Source organism: Poecile atricapillus, chromosome 4 (assembly GCF_030490865.1).
Source record: "Poecile atricapillus isolate bPoeAtr1 chromosome 4, bPoeAtr1.hap1, whole genome shotgun sequence".
In the NCBI taxonomy this organism is placed as follows: Eukaryota; Metazoa; Chordata; class Aves; order Passeriformes; family Paridae; genus Poecile; species Poecile atricapillus.
Genome location: NC_081252.1, coordinates 43687622 through 43705046, shown reverse-complemented (window position 1 = coordinate 43705046; position 17425 = coordinate 43687622). Strand labels below are relative to the sequence as shown.

General features: G+C 37.1%; 1 protein-coding gene across 2 annotated transcripts in view; it reads right to left on the bottom strand.

Moving 5' to 3' along the window:
- TENM3 (teneurin transmembrane protein 3) overlaps positions 1 to 17425 on the bottom strand; it is a 419680-nt gene that overhangs the window by 169057 nt on the left and 233198 nt on the right. For both annotated transcript variants that reach the window (XM_058837712.1, XM_058837711.1), the window contains exon 6: positions 7489 to 7698. In XM_058837712.1, the coding sequence (XP_058693695.1) occupies positions 7489 to 7698 (210 nt within the window). The remainder of the gene's footprint in view (positions 1 to 7488; positions 7699 to 17425) is intronic.

Below are 17425 nucleotides of genomic sequence, written 5' to 3'. Positions count from 1 at the left end.
TAAAAAGATATTCTGCCTTTATGTTTCACTGTATTTCAGAATGAATTTATCTTCACAGATTTTCTTAAACTGCATGATTTTTTGTAATATGATTTTTGATGGGGAAGGAGGAGTGGAGGAAATGTCTCTACATCAGATCATATCCGTACTACGATACACAGTTGGCAGGTTGTCCCATCTGGCATGCATTCGAGTATAAAATGGATAATTTGTCACTCTGAATCCTTTGATTTGTGAAAAGGCCAAAATCATCTCTGGAAAGATATTTTGCGGCTAATGATACAGGAGGTGTGGGGGAGACTGTTCTTTGAAGGCTACAAAGGCCACAGTCTGAAGAGAAATAATTGGGTCTTGGCTCTTCTATTAAGTAACATATTAAGAGAGTGAAAACTACAAAAATCTCTGAAGAGCAAAACATGACTTACAACAATCAGATATGAGAAGTAATTGCCCACCACTTTGCAAAATTTGATTTTGGAAGGGTGAGGGTGAGATTGGGGAGCTGTAATTCACTCTTGGCAAACAGACTGAATGCTTAATTAAACTGAACAAATGTACATTTTTGTACATTAAGGGAACAATGTTGACAGAAGTTTGGCTTAAAAACCAATGAAAGAGGATAAAAAGATGGTTTCATGAAATTGAAATCAAATATCAAAAAGAGATAAAAAATAAATTGGCAAGCATTCAAGACACAATCTTCAAGTTTTTAAGGCAACTACATTCGCCCCAAGCAAGTGGAACAGATAAATCTGTTGGTCTATAGTTCCTGAAGGATATTTGCCTTTCTGCAATGTCTGACTTTGGGCCATAAGAGATTTACGTGCTTCTGTAGCTACCAAGGAAGGCTGCAAGCATTGCTACACACTGGCTCAAACAGAACTGTCTCTGGCCTAAAACAAAAAAAGCATGTATTTTTATAACATGAACTTATTCTATATTTACAGAATGCTTGTCAAGTACCTCTATTCAGAATCACGGGCATTGTGAATTTATGAGTATCAAACATTTTTGCTTACAAAATATTTACATGAGCATGTACATGCCCAGAAGACATTGGCAGTTTTCACTGAGAACTGGGAATCTTATTTTGTAATTTTGCAGGATATAAAATGGTCCAGCACGTGGGAAAGGAAAGTGACTATTTTGGAAATGATTTATTGTGGAAGGTCTGGACATTTCAGAGTGAGGTTTGGGCTACAGGACAAATCATTTTCTGTTACATGTGAACAGGCAATGCATTTCAACATGCAGGCTGCCAACGCAACACACTTAGCCGTAGCTTAGTATGAAAATCTCTGACATAAACTACAAGCTCAGATGCACCCGATTTGAAATGTGAGCAAGCATTACTAGGAAATCTCCAGGAGGTTATCTCAGTCCACCTTCACCTAAGTGAATGTAGGTTTGTTCTCAGCAGTATGAGTTACATTTTTATTTGTTTTAATTTCATGTTACAAAGTGACAGAGTATCTGTCACTTCCTTGGGACAGGCTTTGATCTCTTAATGCAGTTTAATGTTAAACTGTTAAAGTTTTTCCTAACTATGTGCCTAATCTTTCCTTGTCTTATTTTCATTTACTTTTACTGTTTACTGTTACTTTTAACTGTATCCCTGCACCACATGCAACATGTTTCATTCTATCCTTGATTATTAACTTCTCTTGGCCAGCAATTAATTATTCCTTAGGCCACCTATTGAGCAGAAGTTTAACCTCTTACCTATTCCCATATAGTAATACCTCTAACCACATAACTGTTTTCATACAAATATATCTCAACATTAAAACAAAGAGCAATAAGAGAATTTGACAGCAACTTTGGAAAAGGAAGATGCCTGAATTCCAGAATTAAATTCCATTGATGCTATGTCTAGGAAACCCTCTTTGCTGATATATATGTATACCCAGCTCAAACTGTACTTGTGAGTCAGACCATGTTGCAGATTAACGTCTAATTAAAACTCTCTATGACCATTTCTCCTTAGATTTTTCCAGAACACACTATACTTCAGACCAGCTTATATTTTTCAACTATAATTTTATTTTATTAGTTTCAGGCTATATAATTAATGATCTTTCCTTGCCCTCTTCTATTAACATTTTGTCTCTAGTTAGCACTCAGAACACTTGCTATTTAGTATCATTGGGAAATTTTTAGTGCCACTTTTACTCCTTCTTCCATATAACTAACGAGATTGTTAAATAAAACCAAGATTGTAGCATATCCCCATGATGTTCTTCAATACAACTCCTCCTAGTTTGAACTATTAGTCCTAATTTATTATCACAGACTATTTCAAACCAAACAGGTCTGAGTTAATTTTTCAAGTAACATGTCTTAGGGCCAGTGTCAGAGCTGAGGACAAATTGTGTGTACTGACAAAATTTAATTTACTCTGAATTATGAGATAAGAGATAAAAATCTCATTAAACAATGTGTAAGACAACAGTGAAAATAAGGCATGTGGATACTCTCAGAGATTCCAGATGACTGACAGTTCTGAGTATGATGAAAAGGAAAATAAATAAATATACACACTTCACTGAAAAAAAACCTAAAGAGCTTTTAAGCATTTAATCTCGTGACCTCATGTTTGTTTCCCTGTGTCCTAGAACACCCCCATACCCTCTCCTTTTGTTCCCCAATAGTCCGAACTACTAAAATGCTATTCATCAGAGCATGGTGCTAATAACACCAAGGTTGTGGGTTCAATCCCTGTGTAGGCCACTTAAAAGTTGGGCTCCATGATCCTTGTGGGTCTCTTTCGACTAAGAATATTCTAGGAAATCAAAAGAACTCCTTCTGTGAAATTACATGGCAGGTGATGGCCTGACTGCCAAGTCCTAGTTCACCAGCACATGCAGTTTCCTTTGTGGAATAACTGGCAAAGCAGAGACAAAATAAGGACTGGGAAGTGTTTAGTAGGCACTAAATCAGGACTACCAGAAAGCCACACAAGGTAATTCCACATTGGCTAAGACTTAATTTGCCATGGGCCTTTTCAATATTCACAGGTTGTTTCCAACCTTCCCAGTTATGCTGGTTATACATGAATTGTGGTATCTATGCAGAAAAATAAACGTGAGAGATGGAGTGAAAATCTGATGAGTAAAAAAACCCTAACAAACACCTAATAAAATTCACATCTAAGCTCTGTACATGTGTCTTTATTAGTGCCAAGCTTGAGCACTGGACACCTTTTCCCTCAGGTACCTGTACAAAAGCAGAGGGTTCTGAAGCTTCTTGGCTTCTTGACATTGTGGGATAATAAAAACAATAATTTCTGTATGGCATATTTTTATGCAAGCTCTCCCATAGAGTTCTAATGAGTCATCATGAACTAAAGTCCTCAATTTATAGAATTATGCCACAGCACTTTTGGTGTCTGTAGATTGAGATGTCCAACAGTGAGACCTCCGAATGCAGAGAGTTCAAATATGTTTTCATTCAACCAGCTTTATTACATTATTTTTTATCTTTCATAAGTTTGAATTCAGAGTTATGCTCTAGATTTCCAAATCTGTAGGAAGTCCTAGCCATTTTGAACTGAAAAGCCCATCAATCTGCAATTCCCATGTGGCTGGAGCAAAATCTTGTTTATTGTGCATTACCAGGCAGATCCTTGATCAAGGACAACTGAAAACCAGTTTATACTATATTGAATTTTTTTCAGACCTTCCCACTAGGTAAACTATCCTCACTAACTGTTATTAAGAAACATGAGAACTTTGATGCTCAAATGCACTATACAAATGGTGCTGTGAAATACATCCTTCTCTATTTTGCATTTTACGGTTCTCCCATAATATTTCCAATTTACGGGATAAAAATTCTCAAATCTGAGGTTCTAACTCAGACTCTTCCATTTCATTGTCAGCCATAAGCATTAAATATTAACTTTATCTCATCTTCACACTCTCTGCTTAAACTAAGAATTTAGCATTTTATTTCTCATTATATTAAATTCTGTGTAAAAAGGTAAGCTGCTACTAATTTCAATAATTTCCCCTCCAAATTCTGACTAATCTATAACTTTACATGGAAAAAAATGAGGAAACATATCAAGATGCTTAAATACTAGATGTCTTCTATTGTTTATAAGCAGACTTAGTGACGTAAGAAAGTTTTCCAACTCAATCACATTCAAGAATCCTTTCCTCCCAGCTCCCAGTTCACTCTACTCTCCCTCTCACTTTAACAACTGTTTCATTTCCCTGCACATGTATTCAGATGTCCCTGTTATAAACCATTTTGCTGCTCTTTCTAAAAACAATAGACATAGTAAATAAATTGTTCTGTTAGCAGTAGGCAAACAGACTGACTGCTGGAACAGTTCATATACTGAGCTGCACCCCAAAGAAGAGGAACCAGTAGAGTTAATCAGAGATGCTATGTAGAAGAAGAGATATAACTGATGGTCCAAAAATTTATGTCCTCCTGAATTTCATGACTAACACAATTTCTTAGAGAAATTAAATGATTCCTATTAAACTGTCCACAACAGCCCTCACTTGATCTGAATTTTTAAAGCTACTAGTAATATCTCCATGTAGACCTGCTTCTTGTGATAAGCATCTGATAACTCATTTTACTAATTCTCTTCACTCTTTTAGCTAATTCCAGAAAAGGAAGCTAATTCCCATTGGTTAGAAAAACAAGCTTATCAAATCCAGCATCATAGATTAATATAATTCTACACACATATTCAGGTCCTCTAAATTTTGAGTGAGCTGATCAAATAAAATACATTGATCAAATGAACTCATTCTAAAGGAAAAAAAATAATTAGATGTTTGAATAGACTAAGAAGATGTTAATTTGACTTGCTATTCAAACAAAGTCAATACAACTGAAAGCAGTTCAATGACATAATTGTTTTCAGTCAGCACCTTTTTATCCCTAAATGCTTCAGCAGTGATCCTCACCCTCTGCCAACATAATCACTGGACAAAGTCACTTGGAATATGGTACTGGACTTACTTTGAACCCATTGTGATTACTAAGCATTGAAAGCTTACATGAAGATGCAAAAGAAAAGACAACTGATAGGAAAAAACCCCACCTCTTTCTGTGAAAGTGCTCCATTACTTAACATTTGAGCTAAAGAAAATGCAATAATCAAATAATAGTATACTAAAGGCCACAATTAAATGATATTGGCTTGATAGAATTGGAGAGACCCACATACTACAATGCTAAGCTACACAACCATGCATATGATCAAGTAGAAGAAAGTTATAGCTAACTTATTAAATTCTGCTTTTTCCTGTTTTACAAAGAACATACTTTTTCACCACCAATAGGCTATCAGCATATGATATGAGAAACCAATCATAAGCAAATCAAGTAGATAATCCAAGCAATATTCATTTATGTGCTAAGTGAAAGGAATCTTTCTTCCAGTAACACAAACCCTCATCCTGCGGCTGATTGTGGAAATGGAAGTCCACTACCTGAACATCTATGATCTTACCCAGCAGAAAACCAACAAGCCTGACTTAAATTATGGCAATCACTATATATACAGTGTACGTGGTTAGCAAGTTGAAGCACTTCTAAAAACAAGTTCAGTCTTGCAGAGAGAAAGATCATTTGACAGCAGGAACTGCAAACACTTCTGCTACACACATACACTGAAGGGGATGAATATTGGACATCTGCAAGTAGAGGATACAGGAGGGAACAGTGGGAAGAGAGAGGGAAAAGGAAAACAAGCACATACTTTCAGAGTATGCTGGGTTTTCCTCCTGCTTAGCAGAAGTCTTACAAAGAACTGCCTCAACATATACCATGGTGCTAACTCTGTCCTACTAGTAATCAAAACCCCTCTTATGTTGTTCTGCTAAATGGCCAAGACTTGACTTGACACAGGATCAGAAGAAATTAAATTAGTTTGTCTGGGATAAAACTGGTTAAGGAATATTCCTGGAAGTTGGAAAACTCACTGGCAAGCAACTGTTCAAAATTTCAGAAGCAGCAATAAGACTAAAATCTAGAGGAATGATGAACACTTATTAGCTTTCTAAGAGATGCAAGCAGATCATCCCAACTATTCAAAATTTTTAGCAGTTTTGTCTTGCTTTTCCATTTTTCATTTATAAAAGAAGGGTTGAAGGATATAGTAATCTAAATAAATTGACTTATTTAGCGAAATCAGGCTACTTTTTGGATAGTGCATATATTTTCTAACTTTTTTTTATTTCATGAAGTGCATGAACATTTTTCTGAGTTCTTCACAGATTAAATACTGAGCAAGTTGAACATGCAAAAATAAAGTTAGCATAATTTTGAAGATCTTAATTCAAATATGTCAAATTCACATACACGAGTGCTCTTAGCTGGCCTTTTAGACACAACACCAAAATTCCCCTCAAAGCTAAGAAGAGAAGCTCAAATTAGTGTTCTGCTTGGCAAAATAATTCTGTCCAACCAGCTGATGTGCAATCTGCAGAAAAATATTTCTCCACACTCCCTCTAGTGGTTCATCTGTAGGTGAGATTTTAACAATCAAAAGACAGAAATGGTTCTTAAGACTATGAAGTGGCTTGTTCCAAGCTTTGCTGATCTACCTGAGAAGGGCTTCAAATTAAAAAAAATAATTCTTCCAGTCTGCCTACGCCAAGAAAATCTGTTCAGTCATGCAACAAAAATGGAAACTGCTGGCTAATATATTTTCTCATATCAAGAGAAAAGAGGAAAAAAAAAAAAGAAGAAAAAAAAGCAGAAAGGAAGAAGAGGAAGAAAAGAAAAAAAAGAAAAAAGGGGAAAACAGGAACAAGGAAAAAAAAGGAAAAAAGGTAAAAAGGAAAAAAAGAAAAAAGGGAAAAAAGGGCAAAAAATAGAAAATAAAAGAAGTGGTTTCTTTGGGCATGATGTTTAAGCATGCACTGGTGTTTAAAGTATGTCACTCCTTTTGCTTACTGATACTGGTAGTAAGGAAGAGAAGCATGGAAACATACATCTCAGAAGGCACCACTGCCTCCTGTCATCTCACAGCTCTCTTCCTTTAGAGCTTTTTCCTCAGTCTTGAGTGCCCTATCCAGTAACAAAAATCCTGCCCTCCTTCCCTTAGGAAATGTACGGAATGGCTGGAACCTGCTGAACTTGATGAGGTAGTAAAAGACAACTTCTACATTATTCTGAAGCTAAATATCATGACAGTTTTACTAACTTCAGCCTACCCTTTAAAAAGTACAACTAAAGGTTAGTCACTTGCTAAAAACTACATTACATAATAAATCATTAATAGCTACTGCTTCACATAAGCATTGCCTGTTAAACGACTTAAATGAGCTTTTGTATGTTAGCAGTTATTTTCTACTCTTGCTTATCTTACAGTAAAATAGAAACAATTTGCAGCATTTAAGGAAAAATCAGTTTAAAATACAGAGTCATTTTGATATATTTAAGTTTTGTTAGACAATTTCTTAAGAAGATGAAAAATAAAAGGGTATTTAAACTATGGACAAAGTGTCCTCTTCTTACCATGACCTGGGACAGATACTGGATTATCACCAGTCTGTACTAGATATGAGCCGGCAGTATAGTCCTCATCTGTATCAGAGTCCTGAACTGGCTGGCTGGCATTATTACTTAATAACCACCTCTGGTTGTCATGGAGATTGGGTGATGGAGGAGGGGAGTGTAAATGTTCAGTAACTGATGGACTAGATGAGGAGGATGGCATGGGAGGACCTATAAAAAAATAAAAAGTATTTAAAATATGGGTCAAGATATATGAAAAACAAATAATTTATTTATTGTATCACCAAAAGGTGAACATTCTACTTCAAACAAGAAAAAAAGATGGACAAAGAAAATATGACAATTGCCTGAAATAAACTGGTTTAAGTGCTTTAGAAACCGTAACACAATGTCATGACTTGATATTTCAATGAACAGTGTTTATCATACAGAGTCGCTTCTTTCAGTGGGACACTCCTGTCTAAAATCTACTAGTGAAAGAAAGTAATACAGATAACCAGGCACAGAGACAGAGAAACAGGACCAGTTTCCCAAGCTCACACATACAGGGAAACTCACTGCTGTAAATTTCTACCACAGGAGTTACTCTGAAAGAACTTTTAGTTTTCAGCAGTGTTTCTCAGACACATATGCTATTTAAAACCCATCAAAATGTTTCTCCTGTCAAACTTGTGTCCATCTGCACAAGTTTTAAAACATGCATACACAATGACTACATCCCATTTCTGCATCTTGAAAGTATATTAAAGTCATCAGGAAGGACGACAGATTTTAAATAAAGCCTTAGGATATTATAACAATGCATTTAGTCCTTCAGTGAAACAATAATTAGGCTAGAATGCAACAGAGAAAGTTACCTAATCCAACCTGTGAATGCATAGGTTCTTTATACTCTTTAGTGAGCACAGATCTTAAGAATAAGACAGTTGGACTACTTTTTAAAAAACTGTTGTTGCCTGTAGGTGGGGAATGTACCAGAATATGAAGAAGCTTTATTATATAATTTATGTTAAAACCAAAATTAGATTAATCTGCATGGTTATCATTCATAACTATAAATCTAAATTTAAATTAGAGGAAAAGGGGCCTTTTTCATCATATAATGATTTGGTTTTATGGCACTTAGTAGTATAGTTATGCTGGAGACGTGATGTGCTTCTCAATATTAATAAATCATACTGGCACCAGTAGCTTGAATTACCTTCCCTCCACCTCCCTTGTACACTGCTAGAATCATGCTAATTTTTTTTTTCTTTCACATTCAGTTTGTACACCATCTTATAGTATCATATCTCTAAAACATGTTGCCAAGTCCTTACCAGTTGGCTTCCTTGGGAAGAAACCTAAGACAGCCTCACCACAAACTATTTATTTCATACTTCCACATATCATTTACCCCTTCTTGTAGTGAACACTGCAACATATATTATTACAATTTAAGATGCAGGTTTGGTCCTGGAAGGAAAGTGAGCACTTATTGTCAGTTAAGTAACTCCCGTGTAAAACCCAAGGCTTATAATCAGGGAAATAAAAAGTATGGAGGATCGACATTTTACAGGGCTCAACTTGTGAATTTAGAAGTAGGGAGTGGGCACATTTTGTAGTTCAAGATAAAATGACAACAGGTTTCCTTGCTACACTTTGATTTTTCACATTGCTTGCTTCAGTAACCTGAATTTGTGGTTATTTGTTGATGGAATATTTAATGCATTATTTATGATATACTCAAACTGATTTAGGTAGCTGTCATATTTCACTTTTTGAATAGTTCCAATAAAAAAAAAATGAAGTAGGGGTTTTTGTAATTTTTTAAAATCTTGGAATAAATATCCATTACTTGCTTTAGACCTTTCCTAGAGGAGAGCTACAGAAATATGTTTGAGATATATATGCACTGTCTGAAGCAAGTCAACATCTTAGTAGTATCTTTGGACTTTATATATAACACTTCTCAATATGCATACTTTCTCCTTCTCAATTTACACTCATTAACTTTCAGGCACAACAAAGCCTTGATTGCACAAACCATAATCATACAAAATACCACGTTGTCTGAAAATGTGTCATGTCCAAGGTTCCATAACTGTTTTGTAAATTCCCTCATTTATTCAAATCTATTAATTGTCTCAGTGACAATTGCTATGTCATGGCTCATGGCTATGCTCATTGCTATGCAATATGCTGTGTAATATGCTCATGGCTAGCTGAGACTGCACTGATGAGTAGCCATCCAGAACATGCATCACTTGGGTGCCCTGGTTTACTGAATTTCTCAGTTCAGAAAACACTGTGTCAGGTGTGGGGTGGAAGCGCAAGGGTAATTAGCAAAGCACCCACCACTACACTCAGCAGGGACAGATCTCTGCTACTGCAAAATCAGTTGATTAGGGCTGTAACACCACCAGGAAGTTATGCGACTTTTTATAAATACACCTAAATTTAGCAGGCAGCTCTTACAATTGTAGAATCATTTAGACTGGAAAAGAACTTTAAGATCACTGAGTCCAACCTTTAACTCAGCACTGCCAAGTCCACCACTAAGCCATGTCCCTAAATGTCATGTCTACAGGTCTGTAAAACACCTCCAGGAATAGAGACTCAACCACTTCCCTGGGCAGCCTGTTCTGAGTTGTGATCATCCTTTCAGTAAGGACATTTTTCCTAATATTCAAGCTAAACCTTCCTCACACACTGCTAACTCATGTTCAGCTGGGAATCGACCAGTATCTCCAGGTCCTTTTCTGTCAGACAGCTTTCCAGCCACCCTTCTTCCAGCCTGTAGCATTGCATGGAGTTGTGACCCAAGCGCTCAGCACCTGGCCTTGTTGAACCTCAGATAACTGGCCTCAGCCCATTGATCCAGCCTGTCCAGATACCTCTGTGGAACCTTTTACTCCCTAGCAGACCAACATTCCTCCCAACTTGGTGTTGTCTGTGAGCTGAATGAGGGCACACTTGATCTCCTCCAGATCATTGATAAAATATTGTCATGGGGTAGCTTCACCTTTAAGACCGAGTGAAAAAAGGGGAAGTTGAAGCTACTGGTGACTGATGGGAGTTTTTCTTCCTAACCAATTATCAGTCATTTCCAAGAATTGACAGCAGATCTGACCATTAAAAAGTGAATTCAACTTGTAAACACCTCCTTAAGAAGCACACTCAGAACTCTCTCGTTCTCTTTGGGTTTCCGGCTTTTGAGAGGTAACAAGCTCTGTCTTGGCTTTCCCCTCCCTCCCAGGCCCAGGACAAGGCCGCAGGGAGGGGTGGGGGGGGGGAAGGAGAGAAAAGCAGAGCCTAGCAGCTTAGTTTTAGTTTTCAAGGTCTGCTGCTAGACTGAAACTTGACACTATGAACTCTTGCAGCTTTTCTAAGGCTTTAATTTTTTTTACTACCTGATAAATGTACAGATTACTCTTTTTTGCTAGAAAGACAGAGAAAGAGAGGCAATCAACATGCAAAAGACATCATAGAACTACTAAAAACAGTGAAAAAAAGAGTTAAGTTTAAATAAGAAAGAGAGAAAAAATGCTTGTTGCTGAAAAGTCTTTCTGTTACAGCTATGGAAATGGACAGTAGTTTAAAGACTCCTTTAATTCATGACTAGAGTATGAGAGGAATAGAGTATTCAAAGTGTGGACTTTAGAGAAAGAAAAGTGGTTATGATACTGTGAGTTGCTGGAACTTACGAGTGAAGATTTTAAAGCTTTAAAGAGGCCAAAGAGATGGCTGTTTTCCAGGAAGGCTCACAGAAACAACTGAAGAAGATTTCTACCTTTGAATCACTTATCCTTAAAAATAACATCCCTAGATTCAATTTGACCCATTGCACACCTCAGAATAGTGTGAGATGGGAGGAGTAGACTCTAGAAACTCCATAGATTGCCAGGAAGAGACTTCTGTTTCTCTACAAAGACTGATGAAAAGACTCTAAAAATTGAAACTGTTTTTGACCACCAAGATTGTAAAACTATTTTTTTGTCTCCATGTTGTTATGTGTACAAAGAAATAATCGAGTAGTAAGAAGTAAAAAGGTTTTCTGAAAGTTTATTTTGGTATTCTTATTCTAATAGTCTGTTAATAAACTGTCTTTATTCCTTTTAAGTTTTAAGCCTGTTTTGCTCTTATTTTAATCCATATCTCACAACAAAAATAAGTAATTTTTGTTACTAGTTTAAAACCACAACAAATATTTAAACAGGACTAGCCCCAGTACTGAGCCCTGGGGAACTCTACTGACTAGCCACCAGCTGGGTGCAATTCCAGTCACCACCAGCTCTCTGGGACTGCCAGTCAGTTTTTAACCCAGCAAAGAGTACAACTGGCCACACCGTGGGAAGCCAGGTTTTCCAGGAGAATGCTGTGGGAGAAGGTATCAAGACCTTTACTAAAGTCTTGGTAGACAACATCCACAGCCTTTCCCTGACACACTAAGTGGATCAGTTTTTTTCAGAAGGACTCCAGGTTGATCAGGCAGGACCTTCCTTTTGTAAACCCCTGCTGGCTGGGCCTGATCCCCTGTTTGTCCTGTACACATTGCATGGTGGCACTCGAGATGATCTGCTCCATGACCTTGTGTGGCACTGAGGTCAGGCTGACAGGTCTGTAGGGAAGCTCCTTCTGGCCCTTCCTGTAGATGTGTGTCACATTATCCAACTTCCACTAACCTGGGACCTCCCCTGTTAGCCAAGGCTGCTGGTAAATGATTGTAGGTGGCTTGGTGAGCTCTTCTGCCAGCTCCCTCAATACCCTTGGGTTGACTCCCATAGACTTGTGGGTGTCTCAGTTGCACAGCAGGTCACTGACCTTGGAATCTTCCTTCTGCTCCCTATCCCTGTCTCCCAGCTCAAGGTGCTGGGGACCCTGAGGCCAACTGATCTTACTATTAAAGACTAAGGCAAAGAAGTCATTAAGTTACATCAGATTCTTCCTTATCCTTCATCACTGTAATTTCCCCCTTCATCCAATGAAGGATGGCTATTCTCCTTACCCCTCCTTTTGTTGCTTTCTTGTTACAAAGTTACATGGTCTGCAGAGAAAAAGGGAATCAGCTATGATATGAGCCAATTTTTCACAAGAACCCTAGGCCAACCAGCTGGGACACCTATTTCTGTACCATTTCATCCAGAACTGGCAGATTTTTGCAGTAAGCTCCTCTTCAATTCCAAGTGAAAAGAGAGACAGCTATCTATACTGCCATTTATAGAATAAGCTACACATTAAGAAAAAAAATACTTAACACTTTCTAGAGGAATCGTAAATGATGTGCATGTTCCTTTCCAATTCTCTTTTTATATGGAATGAAAGGCATTTAAAAATATTTGGCAATATCCCCTTTTTAAGTCTTAACGAACTCATTTATAAATCATAAAAATCATTAAGTATGACAAAAGCCAATCAGATTGATTATAACACTTTTTCCATACACCTTAGAAGCATACAACACTAAGAATATTTCATTCTAAAAAAACACACAAAAATACAACTTCTGATTTTCTCCCCATTCTGCTTCTTTTGATATCCACCTAGCAAAACATTTGGTTGTTCTGCTTTAACTTACATGCCCATATTTTAAAAAAGAAAATGTTCTTGTTTTTAATAAGTGAACTTGATTCAACAGTAAGCTATTTTTCACAGGCAAACACACTGGACTTAATAGTATTTAAATCTCATGTTTTAGGATTTGTCGTCATTTTCATAATTGAAAAGATAAGACTTATCGATGATGAATCTTAAATGATTAATTTTAAATTTTTAAATTAAATTATCTTTATATACTCTAAAAAAATTATCTTACAGGAAAATGCAAAATATAAGCCAGCTCCAGCAAGAACAGATTCAATATAGCAATATATGAAGAGGTGAATGTATTTGCTAAGGATATGAGTCCCCAAAGAAAGGGAAACACAAAGAAAATAGGTTGTAAGAAGATCATTAAAAAAGAAATACACCTGAGCTAATAATGAATACATTAAATACATATGTACAAGGTAATCACGTTTTAAAACAAATTGCAGTGTTCTCTGCCACGATCATCACTGATCTAAAACATGGCACAAATTAAAAGTTGGAAGCAGAACTGATGTCACATATGGAAAAGCTCAAAGGGATAAGTATGGTAAGTGCAACCCATAAAAAGATAGCAAATAAACATTGGGGAAGACTGAAACAATGGACTGGTAGTAATGCATAAGAATTAAGGCTTAACTAAGTCTAAAACTGAGCCCCTGACAATCTGTGCTGCCCAACACCATGGGTATCAGAGCAGGGAAAGAGAATAGGGCTGCTGCAGAGTTTGGGAAGGACTGGGGGCAGAGCAGGGCAGAGCTGTGCCTTCAACCCCAGAGCCTCAGGCACTTCCACCTGGCTACAGCTCCCAGTTTACAGTTATGTACAAGCTGCCTTCCCTTAACTAACAAACAAACAAACAAACATATTGGCGGCATTTAAGCTTATTTATGTGGTATTATAAAGAATGAACCCAACAACTGCTCAGCTTCATCCTCTATAGGTCATCAATTGCTAGAGAAGCACTACGCTTCAACACCAGTGGGTGCCTGGATCAACTGCACCTCCACAAGACGTATTTCAGAGAAAACAGTGCTAGACACTTTTGGAACATGGCATTTAGGAGACAAGTAGGATAGGAAAGAAGCAGTAGTTTCAGAGTGGGCGGGCTGAAATAGATGACCCAGTGTCTCTGAGGAGCCTTAAAACACATGCATTTATGGAATCTTCCCACCAGGTTCAAACTCTTAAAGAAGAGTGATTTTGCTGGCAATGACACCAAGAAGAAAGAAAAAAAAAAAATTGTTTCTCTTCTATTCTTATTATAATTCAGATTTTTCTGAGTAGAATTCATGAAGTAACAAAAACTTTCCTGAGCTGAAATATGATCTTAAAAATGTGTAGTTTTCTTGCTTCATGGATTTCTTTAATGCAGAACTGTTGCTCATATATCTAGATTGTCCCTAAAAACCTTGCATTATCAACTTACTTCCATAAGATGCATTACAAGTTACATACTTCAAAAAGGTAATTTCACCATAGAACTTTGAAGACCCATTATTTTAATCTCAATCAGGTTGCATAAATCCTATACCAAATTTACATACGGCTTCTGATGGCTGCTTAAAGCAATACAACAGTAGACAGTAGACAGCTCTGTTTAGATTATTTAACTATGGCAGAGCAGTGTGTTTTTCCATTCACAATGTTGGCAGCCCTTGTCACTGAGACTGAAGAAAAAAATTCCTCTACATCTCAAGCACACAGAAGGAGAGTCTTATTCTGAAGTGGTAAAGAGATTCTTACCGACTTCAATGTCAGTAAGAAAATGGTATTAAATTACAATTTGCAAAGTAGATCTCTCTTTACTGAAATTAATGGGATTTTTGCTGGTGAGTTCGTGGAAATGAAGATTTCATGTTATATTAAATGGCACTACTATGTCATATAAATCCAAACCCAGACGCCACACTGTGGAAAAACATGTTATACATATAATGGATCACTAGGAATAGCTATATATCTCTGTTTTTTACTTTGCTGCTCACAACAGGACAAGGCAGGTTGCTGGGGTTTTTTTGATTGTTTTATTGGGTTGTTTTTTGTTGTTTTTTTTTAAAAAAAATAATACTGTTTAAATACCTTTTAAAACTTTGATGAGACAGACAGTGGTTTTTGAAGGTCAGAAATAACATGTCTTCTGGCTAAATTAATTAGAAACCAAAACACTTTCAAACATGAAGGACACTTACAAGACTTCTGAATCAAGCTGAGATGACTCTTTGCAATCTGTTCTAAGACTTCCCAGTGCGCTGAAAGCTGTACACACTCTTGTTAAAAAGGGCACCTATACCCTCCTAACAAGTTTACTGACTGCATCCCAAAATTTCAATTTCTAGTGTATCACATGTAGATTAACCCAAAAAAGCCCCTAAAACACCCAAACCCCTGCACCTGTTATGTACAACCCTTAACAACTGCATTTGGGACTTTTTCATCTCTGCATATAAAACAGTAAGTTAGTAATAAGTGAGTTTTAATTTTAAGCTAATTTTTCATTATGGACTTCCTGTATGCTCTCCAACCTGTATGACTTGGCATTGGTATTTATCTCTCTGCTGGATCCTGCAGCCTTCTGCAGCCAACCTGCAGTGACAGTTATCTCTTAATTAATACTCTACATGCAAGTGGAACTACCAAAAAGTGCTGTTGTACAGCACACAAAGAACAATTATTTATAACCAACATAGGTCTCTTTATCTACTTACACCAGACTCAACCACTGTAGCTACTGTGAAGACCTCCCCAAGGAAATACATGCATAGACAGTCTTCCAAATATACACACGTATATAAAATAAGACTGTATAAATCCATCTACAGTGAAAGACATTGCAGTGAGAAGAAACTAGATGCCAAGAACTCTTTTAAAAATAAATGCTTTTAAATGCGTTGAAGTCATGCTTGTGATCTACTGTGGATTTTCCATTTGTTTGTGTTTTGCTTTATTGGTAAGCATAATGGATAGTGAATGACCTTTTTACCTGTGAATTGGGAGGTGTACTTTTGAAGTTTCAGATCCTTCTGAGTGCTAATGAACTGTGCCTTCATGTCAGATGCAAACTTTAAACACAAATTACATCTACTTTTCCTGCATTTCCTCAAAAAGTTAGCACTTCTAAACAAAACAGATGTATTATGCTGACATGTATTCTAACTCACCAAGATGAAACTACTTCTATAGAATGTGAAAGCTAAAAGTTTGCAAGACCATAATCAAAGGACATTGATTTGAAAAACAAAAGTAATCCAAATACTGGCTTGAAATATTGTAATTTGGTTTCTTTCCTCTTGTAAGTATAGTAAAATAACCAGACTCTGTAATATAAAACTGGTAATTCTCTTCTAAAAGAGAGAAAGATTTCTTAAGAAAAATGGTTATGCCTTAGAACTGAAACACATTTCTGAAGCAAACACTTTATGTTTTGAAGCATTTTGGTTGTTCCAAAAAGTTAACAGCTGCTGCTCAGCAGATTGTTAAATGAAAAGGAGTGCCCTGTTCTTACAGAGGTCAGACTGCATGACCACAACAGCTCTGTCTTCAATCCTGAGTTCAGGCAGTGCTGATTTTTGCTTTAAATGGGAGTCTGTAAAGAAATTGCAGAATCTGAGCTTTAGCTGTCAGAGTATCCTAACCGAAATGCATAGCTCTCACTTCTCACTAAAAAAAAAAAAAGGGTTTTTTTTACTATTATTGTTTTCAATAGGTATCACCTTATAAATTCAGCACCAGGTGCAAAGCAAAGGTCCACTCACCTAGGCAGAAAGTCCATAAGCTGAAGTAAAACCTCAAGCATCTCTAGCATCCAGGGTTTATTTTTTAGGAGCTATTCTGCTCAGCTCAACTGAATCTTCCAGTTTATTTTCCCCAGTATTAATTAAAAGTGGGCATGCAAAATACTGGAATGGAACAGAGAGCTATTTTCAGAGGAGTGAAAATCTTCATTCTACTCAGAAAATCATTTTAAGTGATAGGTCTCTGTATTTTTAGAAAAACATTCCTCTTTTTGGGGGGGATGGGGGTGCAGTTTTGGACAGAAGCAAGCTGAAACCAACGCCAGATTGCAAAATATTCCGATTAACTCCTATCTTCACTTGAGACATAGAAGTTCTCACATGAAAATGTCACCTCTTCATTTAGAGCATCTGCTGGGATTCAGACTCCTCTGCCTTGTGATGGGAGTCTCTTAACAGCACAGCCAGGACAAGGAGACACCAGCTCAACCACCAACCCAGCTGTACAAGTCGCACACTCCCAGTTTTGGCCCAGCCAAGTACCACTTGCAGGCCCTGGCAGCCAGCACACAGTAGCTGGAGCATCACAGCCAGAAGGTCTCCAAGGGCGTGTAGCACTTGGACTGTGCACTCAGGGA